The 16,415-nt window shown below is 48.8% G+C and overlaps 1 protein-coding gene across 1 annotated transcript in view; it reads right to left on the bottom strand.

Annotated features, from left to right (window-relative positions):
• The window catches only part of Spon1 (spondin 1, extracellular matrix protein), a 295,302-nt gene that overhangs the window by 23,583 nt on the left and 255,304 nt on the right, over window positions 1-16,415 (bottom strand). The window contains exon 7 of the mRNA XM_005380330.2: window positions 898-962. Within this exon, the coding sequence (XP_005380387.1) occupies window positions 898-962 (65 nt within the window). The remainder of the gene's footprint in view (window positions 1-897; window positions 963-16,415) is intronic.

Here is a 16,415-nt window from a genome sequence, read left to right as displayed (position 1 = left end):
AGATAGCGGTGGTCTGAACTAATGGCAGGAGCATGGCCAGACAGGGATTAATTTTATAAGGTCAACAGGACTTTGGGACTCACTGTACTTTTGAAGTTTCTCCACATGGGGAAGAACTGATTTGTGTGAAGGTGATGGGTTCCATTTTGGACATAGTGAGTTAAAGGACATGTGGGCCATCCACGGAGAAGTGTCCAAGAAACTGATGGATCTGATGTATGTATCACTCTCCATCCATCCATCCATCCATCCATCCACTTACCCACCTACCCATCCATCCATCCATCCAACCACCCACCCACCCATCCACCTTATCCATCCATCCAACCACCCACCCACCCATCCACCTATCCATTCATCCAACCACCCATCCACCCATCCACCTATTCATCCATCCAACCACCCACCCACCCATCTACCTATTCATCCATCCAACCACCCATCCACCCATCCACCTATTTATCCATCCAACCACCCACCCACCCATCCACCTATCCATCCATCCATGGGAATTCTAGGTTGGGAACTATTAGCATGTCTCTGGTCACCAATCTCCAGGGCAATGAAGTCCTCAAGGGAGAGCATACAGTAAAAGAGATGGAGACTGAGAATGGGATTCAGGGTAAGTCCAGCTTTCATGAATCATACTCACTTAGAGGGAGTACACCTGTGTGCTCTTAGGGCAAATGTATGTTTGATCTGCTGTGGCTGAGGGCATGAGTGAGGACTACAGGAAAAACAGAGGCATGCACGATGCTCCACACATGAGCAGTATTTTACCTGCTGGTTCATGATTTACTTTAATAACATAAATAGATTGTGGTAGCCATCAGGTAGGCAGCTTCCAGTACAAGGCTAGGATAGGACACAGAAGGGCCAGGGCTGTTTGCTACTTACACATTGAGAGGCTGCCAGGCTGGCCATTGGGCTTTGGCTTTAATGACAGTGAGGACCTCATCACTCTGCAAAAAAGAACAACAAGTGTTTAGTGAACAGACTTGGGCTCATGGGAATAGGAGGGATTTGACAGCGACATTGTCTACCACCATTCTTTTACCTGCTGTTGAGACTCTACCTGCCCAGGTGTGCACCATCTTGCCCCATGAAGGGGAAACATCAGGAGGACTGAGTGTCCCTTGTGCCTGGTTGGCCTGGACAGTGATGAGCCCACACAGCCACTCCTTTGGTCTCCAGCCTGGCCCTCCCCTACTAGAACCAGAGCTCTGACCTGGGCTTCACCTTCTTGGCCAGACTTCCAGATTGCATTCAGCCTGCAGGGCCAGTCATGTGTCTGTGTCCAGGCCTTGAGTGGGGCCTGCTCCAGGCCAGCAGGCACCACAATACTGCCAAGACTTTAACCCAAAGACTGTCACCTCTGGCCTCCCCTGCTGTTGAGACTCTGTCCCTTGGACAATGAGGTTGGAATAAAGCCCAAGGTCCACATATTTTGTCCCACTCATGAAATTCTGTTCTATTTTTGCTCTGGACACTGTGTAGAGAGCTATCAAAGCCTGGGGAACCTGAAATAATTTTTACAGGAGTAATTGACATTTTGAAAGAAAGCAATAAGTAGTCAATATGGAGTAAAAATCAGAACTTCATTGATCTCACTTTACGTTGAGACCTGGTTGGGTGTCTTAGCTTTACACAGGGGTGAAAGATGTCATGATGTTCGCAAAGCTTAAGGCCCACACAAGCCCAAAGTTGGCTTTGGGAGAGGCTTTCTCTAGGGTGGATGGCTGGCCCTAGACATCCCCTTTCCCTGCTCGGGCTCAGCATCGTCTGTTATACACAGAAGACTCCAGCAGGTCACCAGCTGGGGAATGAAGAGCTCTCTAGGCACATGAACAGATCCCCGAGTTCCTGGGGAGCAGAGATTGCTTGGCTGGCCCGCAGCTACACCCCAGTCCTCAGAGCTGCTCCTGGCAGTAGGTGCCTGGAACATATTTGGGATGAAATGGTGAACTTCTCTTTGGTTGCATAACTTGCCTAGAGAACCTCACAGCCCTGAGGAAACTGAGGAAAGAGGCTAGAGGTGTCTTCCAGACCCTGGGACAAGGATGATGAAAAGCCTTCTCAGACCAGTGTGTCTTCTCTGCCACCAGGGAGGGGGGTCATCAGGTGGAAGGGGCCATGCACCTCCAGCACGGCTGAGGCCTTCACAGAGGGTCATGGGGGAGGCGGCGGGCAGGTGCTAGGCCCACAGGATGAGTCAGCAGAGGTCACAGCCTCCCTGGGTGCAGGGTCGCTGGGGTGCCCACTTTGGGTTGGAGGAAAGAATCTTCAGATACATAGACACCCGCACGTGCACAAGTCTGCAGGAAAAGCATTTCCTAGCGCCACCTGAGTGATTACATTTCTCAAGGAAGATTTATTTATTTACAATGTATCCCTCCTAATAAATATGTGGTGAATAACTGGGAGAAGCTGTTTTCCACAAAGTCACGGGTAGAACAGGAACTATTTCCTGAATGCCAGCTCTGTATCTCCTATAACGTGCGGATGTCACACAGAGCCCTTCATCTGACCCCTGAGCCCTGGTCCACCTCCAGGGAGCCCGTCTGGCCTCCAGGCACATTCACCGGCTGCCTGGAGTGGACTCCGAGCTTCCTCCAGCTCTGCCCCTCATACCAGCAGGTTCCAAGGCCTTCTGCATTCAAGCCCATAACTCGGACCATACCCATTCCCTACCCATCAATGGCTCCCTCGGCCTCCATGAACACATCTTACTTCCTGGGCTTTGCCTACATGTCCGACCTTGGGCTACTTTGTCTGTCCTTTGCTTTTCACTTGCAGAATCATACACACTTACTGCGCACAACTTTAGCATCACAGAAGCACACAATGTAGACGCTGAGCATATTCTACTACAACATCTACCCCGCCTTCTGTCTTATTCTTCTCCAGAATGTGACAGTTGGTGTGACTCTTTCTGACCGTTCACCATGTAATGCATCTATGTGTGCACATGCTGTCTACAGCTTCCCTACAAAAGTCACACCATATTGCATATTTTGTTTTATGCCATGACTTTAACAATTTTGCTTAATACCATATATAGGGAGTACTTTAGTAGTGTACCATGTGGGAGGCTTTTCACTAGTGTGTGTTATAGACTGTATACCATATATGCTGAACACCATAGCTCTTCCCTTCTTGAACTTTTTTTTTTTTTTTTTTGGTACCAGGAATCAAACTCAAGACCCTGCGCTTGCCAGGCAGGCACTTGTGCTGCTGAGCTATATCCCCAGCCCTTGTTGAGCTTTCAAAGTGTTGGAGATCTGCAAAATTATGGTAAGCCAGGTCTAGGTCCAAGATGTGAGGTGTAAGTGACAAAATACTGTTCCTTGAAAGTCCTTTGCCCTTGAAGAAATACTTCACTAAAAAGTAAAATCAGTGTGGGTGAGGTTAAGTTGGCCACAGAGGTAGCTGGTCCTGCAGATTCACTTTACTTCACAATTAAATCTCGATTCTCAGGTCCTAGCTAATGACATATTGATTGTGCTTTTGCAGCATACACCTCAATAATGATATTTTGGACTCTCCATTAGTGTTTATTTCTGATGATGAAATTCTGTTTGTATATTTTGGTTCTGTGGAGGCTCCCAGAAAGCTGAAGCTAATACATGTGGGTATCACAGCTTCTGGCTATAAATCATTTTGTCCAGCGCCTACACAACATCTGTCTTATCAGCAGCTTGTTCCTTTTTGTGATCATGCATGCTATTCAATGAAAAAAAAAAAAGAAATATTTTTGTTGAAGCATAAGCATTCTCTGATCTAACCTAAGTTCTATAGGAATGGAGAGGCTGGGTGTGGTGATGCACGCCTGTGGTCTCAGCACTTGTGAGGCTGAGGCAGGAGAATTGCTGTGAGTGTAAGGCTAGCCTGAAATATGTAGCAAGACCTTGTCTCAAAAAAACCAGAAAAAAAAAAAAAAAAAAGGAATGGAAAGGCTCTGGTTTAATTAATGGCCATATCCAAATACTCATGAGTACACAGTTAATTGTTTAAAAAGCAAAACACATCATTCTTCTGGACATATACGTAGAATTCCATAGCACTCCATTTAACTAGCGTTATTAGGGGGTATTAACTGTCTCTACAAATGATGCTGATGAAGATGTGTGTAAATTTTTTTGTTCACATATGCAAGCGCTCCTGTGTCCTTGATTCCTAGGAATGATCAAAAATGAGGAAATTTTGTGGAAAATTGTGCAGGGGCCAACAAAATTGTCCTTCAAATGTCCCTAGTGGAGAATACTCCCAGTGAGAATGTGCATGTGCTCAGGCCCTTATGACTTCAGATGCAGTGGATACTGTCCACTCTGTAATATTCATGAATCCAGCAGACAGAAAGACAGTGGTCCAGAACACAGGCCAACCGTAGGATTACACCCGAGTTCAAATCCTGGCTCCACTATTTACTAGCTGTGTGTGATCTTTGGCAAATCTCAACCTCTCTTAGTTCTCTCATCTGTGAAATGGGCTTAAAACAAAATCTACCCCATGCTGTTACTGGGGGTGACAAAAATGACATGGTTTACATAACGCACCAATTCTGTACCTACTACATACAGCAAGCGCTATAAGCATCAGCCATCATCTTTTCTTCTTTTTTTTTTTGAGACAAGGTTTCACTATATAGCGCAGACTTGCCTTGAACTCATGGTGATCCTCCTGCCTCAGCCTCCCTAGTGCTGGGATTGCAGGCGTGTTACCAAGTCTGGCATCATTCTTATTCCAGTGTACATTCAGACCGAGCTGGCATTAGAATTGTGCTGAGCCACTTGGGAGCGGTAGCAGGGCTTGCAGTTGCAGCTGCAGACCCTCCCAGCCGTAGGAGCACTTCCCCGCGTCTGCAGGAAAGCTCTATCTCCGGCCGCATCTGCTGGGAGGCTTCTGTAACCGCGTGAACCTTGGATGGGGCCACTGGGACGCTGGGCATTTTACATTTGGAAGAATGAAGGACTTCAAGTCAGAGTGCGCAATCCAGACGTCAGACTCAAATGAAAAGCTTGCTTTAATAAGTCTCTAAGGCGCAGACAAGCTCTTTCAAGGATCCTTAGAGCCCTTTTACCTCTCCCATAGGAAACTTTTCAAACAAGTATTTCAAGGCAGTCACAGTTCATGCCGTGTTTGGATGACATTAACACTTTTCCAAAGATACGCCAATTAAAACTAAAACCCCCAACGAAACAACAGGTCACTCGTGTCTACCTTCATTTTGCTTTTGGCAAACATATCGCAAGCTGTGACAGCTATACGCGTACAGCTCAGCTACTGCTGCCAAGCGGGAATAGCACAGCCCCAAACAGGCTGTGGGCTGAGCTCAGAAATGGACAGAGGTGCGTTCATGAGGAGCGACAGCGGGCCTCGGGCAGGCTGGCAGCATGACCTCAGTGTTCGGAGATGCAGAGCAGGGGATGGGGAGGAAGAATATGAATGTGTTCTGGGAGGCTGAGGCAGGAGGATTAGCAAGTTCTAGCCCAGCCTCGGCAACTCAAGGAGACCCTGTCTCAAAATAAAAAGGGCTGAGGTAGCTCAGTGTAAACACCCAATCCCCAGTATTAAAAAAAAAAAAAGTGAATTTGGAGTTGGAGTAGGGGCCTTCCATGGTCTCCAGAGCCAGCACCCAATGGGCAGAGCTCTGGGCGTCTCAGGCAGGCCCAGAGGCAGAGACGCTGGCTGGAGCTTGCTTTCCTTCTTGCCTGGCTCCTTACCCACCTCCTTCTGTGCTCCTACCCCTTCCCGGCTCCTGATCTTTTGACTTCATCCCCAAGTCATGAACTACAAGCTCTCTGTAGGCCTTCAGGTGGCTCGGAGGCTAAGCCCCCTCGCTCTGCAGTCTCAGAGGGAGCGGGGTCCGCTTGGCCTTTTATGCCTACTTCCCCCCAGGAAGACAGGCAGACAACAGTCTGCAATCAGAGAGGGAGAAAAACAGAAGCAAAAGTAATGACGACAATAACAATAACAGCTAGTAATTATTTATTATGCTGCAGGCATCTTGCTAATAACCTACACACGTTCCTATATATATATTATTTCATTTAATCCCCACAGCACATTTGTAAGGTATACTTTTGAATTCTCAGAAATACATTTTTTGGCCACATTAGTTTCACAGGCAGTGGCCAAGGTAGGTGGTGGCGGTGAGCTGGAAGGGTAGGTGGGCAGTGGCCCAGGAGAACTTGCTTCTGCGGCCCTCGAGGCCTGGCCTGGCCCACCCCTGCCTGTCACAGCCCCGCCGGGGGACCATTCTGCAGGGTTTGCAATCCTGTTCAAAATGCAGTCCTGAGAACCAGTTCGGATGGGAGCAGGGGGCCGGGTGGGGATCGGGGAAGGCCCAGGCTCCTCGAGTTGGAGAGAAATTGTCCACTGCCAAAGAGAACAAAGCACCGTGACACTGAAGGCACGTGCAGCGATGCCCAGGCACAGGCGTGGGCGCTCCCTCCCGCTGCACAGTTCCCCATTCCAGCTGGGTTCTTACAGATGCTCCACTGCAGATGAGGAAACTGAGGCGCCGAGAAGTCGAGTGACTCATTCATGACCACCAGGACTGTGCACTCCAAGACAGGCGCATTTCCCTAAAAACCCACGCCCTTTCTACTTTCCCTGACCTTCTTCCTCTCCACTCTCCTTCCTTCCCTGTCCCGTTTTGCTCGTGGTTCAGGGACAGCGCCCTGGCCCTGTGGCTGTTCTCTCTGTGGCCCAGCTTGCCGGGGGCCCTGTGGGAGGACAGCACCCCAAGTCTTCTGTAGAGACCCCGCCGAGCACTGCCTGGCTCAGTTATTCATTTCTGTCCTTTCCCAGAATCCCACCTGCCTCCACCTCTGAAGGTAACTTTGCCTCCCTTGGTGAGCGTCCCGGTGATGAGCAGGAAATGAGCTGTTTTATGAGGTGATAACAGGCTTTAAGCATCTTTAAAATCAATTGTGCCCAACGGTAGCCTCCCATCATTTCAGCAGGCTCTGGGTTTATCAGGTCATAAATAAAACCAGGCTGCTCCTGTTGGCGGCACTTCACCGTCTGCCCACGGTGACCTGTGGTCTGCACTCTGGCCCTCCGGGGTAGGCAGGTGTGTGGGTCCCACTGCTCAGAGGAGGCTCCTCTGAAACTGTTCTTGTTGAGGTCACCAGTGACCTCTCTGTGCCCAACCCTATGGCCAAACCCAGCCCTTGGCTTCCCACACAGTGTCCCTTCACACATCTGATTATCCCCCCTCCTTGACACTTCCGCTGGGCCTTGGCCTCGCCGCCTCTGCGTTTCCTTCTCACTGCCCCAGCTGCTCCTCCTCAGGCTTCTCTGCTGATGCCCTTTCACTTTCCTCTGAACAGCTGGTGCCTCTGAGCTCCAGCCCTTGGTCCTCTTCTCTTTTCTGTCCACACTCCCTAGTTCCAAGCCTTAACTAACTGGACATGCTGATGACCCCTACATTTTATTTTTTGTTTTGGTTTTCTTTTTTTTTGTCTTTTTGAGACAGGGTCTCACTATGCAGTTCAGGCTAGCCTTGAACTCACTTTGTAGCCCAGGCTGGTCTTGAACTCGCAATGATCCACCTGCCTCAGCCTCCCGAGTGCTGGGATTACAGGCGTGCGCCACCACACCCGGCTACCCCTACATTTTAATCTTCTGTCCCAACCTCGACTCTGAGCTCTGGACATCTATACTAACTGCCTAACTCTCATCAGGTAGTGTCCCTGACTCAACAGGGTATCTCAGACCCAGCTCCTATCTCTCCTCCCCAATCCCAGCATCCCTCATTCTTCCCATCATGCCATTGTTCCAGGGGCTCATCCTTGACGTGTTCTCACAGCTCTCATCCAGTCCATCAGTACATCCCATCAACTCCACTTCTGTCACCTGCCCCGCCACAATCCTAGCCCAAAGATCCATCATGGCTCGGCTGGATTACTGCAATCCTTCCCAGCCTGTCGCTTGCTTCCCCGCTCACTCACTGCTATGGTTTGAGAGGCTGTGTGTTGGACACTTGGTTCCTAGGGTGGCAGTGTTGTGGGATGATGTGGACTTCTGGGAGATGGGGTTGTTGTTAGGTCAACTGAGTGCATGTCCTTTAAAGGAAGGAAGGGATTTCTTGTGGGATCCCGATTAGTTCTTGAAGATTGTTGTGAAGATCTGAATGGGACCATGACCACCCATTGTCTAGCTTCCTGCACCAGGACATGATCATTTATTCTTGTCCAGGTCCTCCACTGCCATCTCCCATGAGGTCATGTAGTAGACAGGACCCTCACCAGAACTGTGTCCATGCAGGCACCATTATGAACATGAGAAAAGTCCCCAAAATGGAGTTAAACCCAGGGTTGAATCTTGAACCTCCAAAACTGTGAGCCAAATATTCTTTATAAAATTAGCTGCCTCAGGCATTTTGTTATAGCAATGAACATCTAATATACCTTCTTCCAGGCTCCTCTTCATACCATGCCATTCCTCTGGTCAAAATTCTCTACTGGTCTTGCACCTCACAGCAGACAATGACACTGCCACAACCCGAAGGTCACCATCTGCCTCTCCTCCCTGTGGCCTCACTTTCCCCACCTCTTCTTCTTTCCTTCACGGCATCCTCGAAGCCTCTTCCTTCTTCAGACAGGCCAGGTACCCTTTGAACTTGCTGTTCCCTGTGCCTGCAGTGCGGTTCTCCCAGACCTCAGAGCACCTGCCCCTTTGCCTCCACCAGGTCTGTCCCCTTCTCAGTGAGGTCACTGATGACCATAACAGTTCCCTTCACTCCTCCACCCAGCACCCCCACTTCTTCAGCTCAGTATCTTTTCTCCATAACATTTGTCACTGTCCAATTTACCCTGCCTTTTGCTTATCTACTTTTTAACATTTCTCTCCTTGCTGGAGGAAGCTCCAGGAAGGCAAGGAGTTTTGTCTGTTCTGCTCACTGCTGCACTGTCCGTGTTGAGATCTCTGCCGGGAGCATGCTCAGGCAACACTTGCTGAATGAATTACAAGCTGCATCGGGGAAGGGGCAGTGTCCTTCTGACCTCAACCTGCCTATACTCCAGCAGCCTAGGAGAGAGCCACAGCTGGGAGACCCAGTGCTAACTGACTTGGGCATAGTGGAGCAGGGGAGGGCACCAGCCACAGAACTTCGTGAGAATGGCCGGGCCACAAGAGGGGAAGGGGCAGCACAGAGAGGCCACATAAGGAACCATGTCTGAGCTCTTGGGTTCTGAGTCTGCCTCTGGTGGCCAGTCACTTCACTGGGTCCTGTCTAAGTGCCCACTCCACGCCTTGTCCCATGAGAAGCAGCTGCCTTCACAAGCTGCTGTCTGATCAGCTATTTCAAAGCCAGGGAAGGTATGTGAAGCCCGTTAACAGATCCATAAGCAGATGATGCATTTGCACGGAAGCATTTCAAATTCAATTTCTTTTTATTTCTTTTCAAACGCAGCCTGTAATTCCAAAGGGAAAATTGCATAATGCTCATGGATAACAATTTCCCCCTGAGATGGTTTTGTGGAAGCAGCCAGGCATTTCTGAAGCTGGGGGGAAGGACCCTCAGCGCTACCCCGCCCACCCGGTGCCTCTCCAGCCTCAGCTGTCTGTGCTGGGCGGGGAGCTCAGAGGTTCTGCGCCACCCGATGACCTGCTGCGTGGCTGCGCTGGCCGCAGCCACTGATTTAGCTGTCCTTTGATTACTGGAACACCAATCTTGGGTATGGCTTTATTTTCTGGGTTTTTGTGTTCCTTCTAATGCTGATGTAAGTCTGTCTGTCCTTGGAATCTGAGGAGGTTAGTGGGATAGGCATGAGGGTCCCCCCCATCCCTCCAGTGCTCCAGATCTGCAAAGCTCCACATCCCCACCTTCTATTCTAGCTCCAGCATCCTAAAAGAACTTTAGTGCCGAGGCAGGGGCTTAAAGTAAAGGAGGCCAAGCCAGGAGGTCTGCTAACATCATCAGAGCTGCGAATACCAAGTCCAAACTGGAGAGAAGGTGCTAAGCAGGGCTGTGTGGCTTCCAGCAGGAGCAGCTGTGAGGAAGCCCAGCCCAGTGCCCAGGGAAGCTGAGCCAGCAAGCCAGGCTGATGAGGCCCCTGGCTAGAAGGCAGAGATCCCCGATCAGACCCCGAACCCTGTCGTGGGAGCCTCTCTGTGGCCCCTCTGTGGTCTCCACGACAGGGCATTTGACACTCCTTGCCCCGTTTTCCCATCCCCATCCTCAAAGCCTGTCCTGTCCCACAAGCCAGCGGTAGACCCGTCCTTCCCAGACTCTGTCCTTCCCGGCGCCAGCTTGACTTGTGGGAGGCATGCAGGGAATGTTTGAGCAATGCATAATGAATTAGTTAATTAAACAATTGATTAACAAGAAGCTAGAGGAAGCCTCTGGCCTTCACTGCCCGCCCAGGGGTCTTAGGGACTCTCGTTCTGAATGTGATGGGACTGGGATGTGGCTGAAGGGCTTGTGAGCGGAAGATGATAGGATCTGATTTACATGTTTAGAGGATTCTGCTGGCTGCTATGGGAAAGTCAAATACAGTTGGATAAGGGGACGGGCAGGGACATCAGTCAGGAGGCCCCTGCAGTGACCAAGTGGGTGACACCGGACCAGGGAAAAGGAATGGAGAGGGTAAGATGCAGAACATACAATACATACATACGTCCCAGGTGGACTCAGCAGCACCTGCTGGCAGACCGGATGTGGGCTGGGGTGCAGAGAAGGGTCACGAGGAGGCCCAGGGGAGGTGTCAGGGAGGCGGCTGATGGATGAGGCTGGGACTGAGGGAGAAGCCCAGGCTGGGGATGTACGTTGCAGGCATCAGCAGGTGGTGGCAGAGTCACAGGGCAGCTCACCCGGGAGAGAGGGCGGTGAGAGCGTGTGGGAGAGCTGAACAGCCTCAGAAAGAATGGCCGGGGAGACACGCAGACCGTGCAGGGGGAGGCACTGTGTGCTGCTCTTCTGCTGTCCTGCTCCCCTGTCCCCCATTGCCACCTGCTGCTCCACGCTGCCTCTTGGTCACTGCTGAAACGGACCTGAGCAGGCCCGGGAAGGACAAGGGGACACATGGTGCCAGCAGCCTAGACAGCTCTTCTGGTGAATTTGCTGTGAAACAAAGTCAAGAAAAATGGCAGCAGCAGGATGGAACATGCCCGATATGTGACGGGTCTGTATGTCGAAGGGGGTGACCCAGCAGAGTGGGGAAACTGAGGCTGCAAAGGTGTGGGGGTTTGGAGGAGCTGAGTCTCGAACCAATGAAGAGAGGTGGGAGCCAGGCCTGACTAAGGAAGGGGGCGTCTTTCAGCCCTTGAGACTCTGGAGTACAGCAGTCTGTAGTTACGGGCTCCACAGGGCTGGGAGTGAGGACCCCACTAGTGATTGACCCTGGTCTGCGCCAACTCCCAGTGTTGGTGCTGGAGATGCACAGGGGGATGGAAAAATACGGTGTGTGTTTTAAAGTTTGAAAATTTATTACCGAAAAGGTCCATTGCCACTAACCTTCCTTGAAATACGCCCCCTCACTTTGAATACAGTCTACACTTACCCCATCAAGCCTGCCACTGTCTGAAGCAGCTCCAGAAGTCCTCTTTCACGTCTTTATGAGATGTAATAAAAGATGTGGTGAATGTTGCTCAGTGTCATCCCACGGGCTCATAAAAACATGATGGTGTGTGACACATCTATCTCAGCCACCGGATCTAGAGCTGTGTGACTTCTAGCTCTTCCCCAAAGTCAAAATGACCATGAAAGGTTAATGTTTTGAATTGACTCATGACACTGAAGTAGCCATGACAGTGCAACTAAAGATACTCATGAAAGAGGACTTCTACAACTGCTGCAGAAAGTTGCAAGAATGATGGGATAAGTGTGTGCAAAGAGAGGGGGAGTATTTTGAGGGAGATTAATGGCAATGTGTCCTTTACTGTAATAAATTTACTCTTATTTAAACACACACCATATTTTAAAAATCATACCTCATAGAGACACTCACCCCTGTTCTCAGAGCTTTTTTTCCAGAGTAGGAGGCAGATATAAACTGATGGCATTGTGACAAAACACTTGAGATAAAGAACACACCAGGAGGAAAGGTTTACTTTGGCCAATAATTTCAGAGGCTTCAGTCCATGGTCACTTGGCCCCGTTGTTCAGTACATCGTGCAGGAGCATGTGGCAGAGGAGGGCTGCTCACTAAATTGTGACCAAGAAGCAGGAGAGACAGGAAAAGACCCTTCTGGGGCACACCCCTAATAACTTCTATGCAGCCCTGCCTTCTAAAGGTTCTACTGCCTCCTAGTACACCGCAGGCCAGGACCAAAGCTTTAACACATGGCTTTTGAGAGATCTTCTAGATTGAAACTATAGAACACAGCATGTCAGAGTTGATTGCTTCTCTGGGACACATAAAGCAGGAAAGGATGAGAAAGAGGACCAGGGTTAAGGGATATTGTAACTATAAGTGGAACAGCAGAGGAAAGCTTCATTGATAAAGGGATTCAGAAAACATTATGTTTTGGTGTGCTTTTGAACCAATCTCACAGTGTAGCCCAGGCTGGCCTTGAACTTGTGATCTCCTGCTTTGACCTCTTAAGTACTGAGATTATAGGCTTATGCCACGACACCCAGCTAGGATTCAAATATTTTAAGCTATAGATGTATATTTCATAGCTAATGCATATGAAAAGCCCAGGAAAACACCCTGTCAAAATTAAAATATAACTTGCATACTAAAGTGAGGTCTTTAGAATTAAAAAAAAATAATTGTTTTAGAAATATGGGGAAGGACTAAAAGAGGGAGGTAGGAGAAAAGGCAAAAAGCAATCTCACTGTTATGGTTTGTGTCTGGGGGTCCCCCAAAAGACACATGCAGTTATGGGGTGGACTTTTCGAGTCTAGGATTGATTCATGGGTGTGAGTACTACACTCTCCCTGAGGTAGATAGTTTGCATATATAAGGGAGAGAAAGAGGCTGCTTACCACCACTTCTCCCCTTTGGCTCTTGTTGCTTTTGCTATCTTCTGCCACCATGAACCGTTGCCCTCTGCCATGTGCCACTCTGCCTTGGAGCCAGCCGAGTATGGACTGAAACATTCACAGACTGTGAGCTAAATAAACATTTCTTTCCTTAATTCTGGGTGTCAGGTATTTTGTCTCAGCAATGAGAGTGAAGTAACCAAGACACCTACCATCAATTGGTAAATTCATTTGTATGTTTTTATCACTTAGTTGAGACCATAATGCATACAATATATATATATATGTACTTTTATATCTTTTTTCAAGTTGCTATATGATCTTTGGGTTTATCATTAAAAGACCCATATTGCAAATGAGATTCCCAGATATATTAAATTTATAAAGCTGGGTAACCAGTTCTTAATCTATTTGGATAATAATCTATCTACTATTGAGCAAAGAAGTAGTAGAGAAAGAAAATGTGTATGTGTGTTTCTACTCTCATAAAGTATCTCTGGAAGTGAGGTAGGACATTAGGGCATGGCCAGCCAGCTGGGCAAGTGGGTTTGACCTGCCAGTCATGGAGATCCAAGATACACATGCCCAGTCCCTGCACCTAGGACCAATCAGAAAATACCATCTGTGATCCTTCGGGATGAGATCAAGCAGATTTTTGATAGGTCGGCCTAGGTCTGACATCAGCCTGAGGAATGGGAGAGACAAAAGATGGCAGCCATTAACCTCATGGCCACCGCGCTCTCTCCCTCACGGCCCGCTGTCACCCACCGAGTGTACTTCTCTTCCTACCTGTAACTGGCCTGCATTTACTTGCAGCGCATACTTCTTTTCTTACCTTCAGTAAATTAAAAGCTTGCTGTCTTTTGCCTGTCTTGTCCAGTTTTGTTCAGGACAATAAGAAACTGGAAAGAGTCTCTAGAAAGAGTCCACAGTGCCCCAAAACCGAGGAACAGAAGAATATTTGAAAACTTGACAAAAGCAAGTGGTAGTGGGTGAATGGGGTGAGCAGGGATCAAAGAAAAAAGGATGGGAGTTTTCCCTGTCTACTTCTTATGGATCTTATTCACTGCAGACCAGATACTGCTGCTGAAGAAAATTGGGGAAAAAAGCAAAACCTATCTAAGGCTGTTTCCCATGGTTTTCTCAACTAGTCAGTGAAGATAGCTTTCGAGGTGGGCATCCCGTGAAGCTGACTCTGGTGTGGAGGGGAGCAGAGGTGACAGGAGTGATATCCAGGGCAGACGGGCTGGAAGCCCAGGCAGTGGCCAGGAGGTTGGATGGAGGGAAAAGGACGAGTTTTAAGACAGCCTGTGGATTCTTCAGTTGACAGTGTCAAGCCTGTTAGGGTTTGTTAGGCAAGGATAGCTTTAAAATAAAAGCAGTTTTAAAAAAATGAGAATTCACCTGCCCATCAAGATCTCCTTCTTCTTCTCTTTCCCCACTAAGCTTCTGACCCAGGGATTGAGCCTGCAGCCTGTTTTGCTTGGTCTTTAAATATAATAATACTTCCCTTCATCATCTCTTTTTAGCCACTGATTTCCATAAAAAGCTTTCAAATTATTAAGTAATGAAGCTCCAAATGACCTGGCCATGGAAGTAAGTATGCCTTAAGGTGCGAGCACATTAGCAGCAAATAAGGTTCCCGAGACTGTTGCTTTCTTAAATGGCACTATTAAAATGCAAAGTAACAGCTCTCGGAAGCTACAGAAGCTTAACGCTTTCAATTCCTGAGACCCCCACATACTGGGGTTTGAGGAAAGACTGGAGAGTAACTGGAGGAATTCTGTGTTGCTGGCTGACACTGAAAGGATGCCCCTAGTAGGAGTTTGAGATCTCCCATGCACACAGCCTGGCCTCGTCCACCAGATCCCGACTCTGAAAATCTCCCTTTAGTTATGACTGCTGTTGTGGTTTAGACCAAGAATGCCCCCCAAAGGACTCGAGCAGTCATAGGCAGGCCTCTCTGAGGGCAGGTGGCACAGCTGACTTGCTATTGGGAGGTGGGGACTGCTTGAAAGTGGCGAGTCACTGGGGGTTTGACCGGGGAGAGTTTGTGTCTTTCCTGGGCTCTTCCTTTCACTCGTTCTGCTTCCGGCTGCCAAGTTGGGGGCAGCTCGTCTCAGCTTTGCCCCTCTGCCATGCTGTTTTGTTCTGGGGCTGGCTGCTGACCCTGGGCTGAAGCCATGAGCCACAAAAACCCCTCCTCCTTTAAATTGTGGGTGTGGAACCTTGCGTCTTAGTGAAGACAGAGTGACTAAAACACCTGCCCTCCTGCAGCTCGTCTTCTAGTGCATAAATAGTGCAAGGCGTAAGTGAGCTAATCCAAGGAGTGGGCCAGGTCACCGGTAATGACAAGGGTGTCCCTGAGTTCTTGGTTATACCTGCAGATTCAGGCTGCCCACCTACCTTTGGGCAAAGCTTCCGGGGTATCTCTCATGCCTAGGCATCTCAAGACTAATGCCTTTGTGCTGGATCCTTTGCCTTTATCCCTGTCTCCCTGGCAACTCCGCATGTGTAAAAACCTTCTCGATGTCCCAGGCTCTCAAATCATCCTTTCCCGTGACCTCAGTCATGCTGCATTGCCTTTTGCATGTCTGTTTGTTCACTCAGGTGTCTTCCCCACCAGAAGCTGGCTAGCAAAGTGCCCGTCATCTAATTGCCACTTGATCAAATATATTGAATGCATGTAAAGAACATGTAAGGGAAAGTTTTTATTTTCAAATGTTCTTATGTACACTGTGAGAGGATCTGGAAATTATTACCTACTTCCCCCTGAAAAGATTCATAAAACCGTGACTGTCAGGCTGTGGAGATTTCACAGGTTTATACAGTGACCCAGGGGGGTAGAAGCTCCTCAATATTCTGCTTTCTCAGAATAAGGTCTGACTAATGCTAGGGGTTAGTTCTTCATGGAAATTTAAACACTATGGTTTTGATTTTTTTTTTTTTTTTGGTACCAGGAATCAAACTCAGGACCTTGTGCTTGCCAGGCAGGTGCTTGTGCCTCTGGGCTATATCCCTGGCCCTCAACACTATATTTTTGAAAGAATTCAAGAAGTCAATGTCAGTACATAATGGACTATCTCAAAGATCTAATGGAGTACCAGCCTGGGACTCTGGTGGCTGGGAGTATTTATTTAAATCTGCTGGTATCCTACACAATTTTACTGTGGGCCAGTGTGGTGGACCCTGGTACCATGAAAGTCTCTTTCCAGGAGTGAAGCACTTATTTCCCTGTGTAGGAACAATGCTCAAATGTAGCACTTCGCTTTCTGTCTTTTACACTGGCTGGATAAAGCTGATCACGAGGTCACCTCCAGTCCCCTCAGGGTGGCCCTCATGGGAGGCACCAAGGTGACCCCAGGTGGCACACTCTGAAGGCCACTCCAGCCCAGAGGGTTGGCAGAAACCTGCTGTGGACTCCAACACAGCAGAGCATCTCTCTGTACCCTTCCTGCGTCTTTTGCTTCCCTTCCAC

Source organism: Chinchilla lanigera, unplaced genomic scaffold (genome assembly GCF_000276665.1).
Source record: "Chinchilla lanigera isolate Chin_1 unplaced genomic scaffold, ChiLan1.0 scaffold00013, whole genome shotgun sequence".
In the NCBI taxonomy this organism is placed as follows: Eukaryota; Metazoa; Chordata; class Mammalia; order Rodentia; family Chinchillidae; genus Chinchilla; species Chinchilla lanigera.
This window is presented reverse-complemented; position numbering and strand designations above follow the sequence as displayed.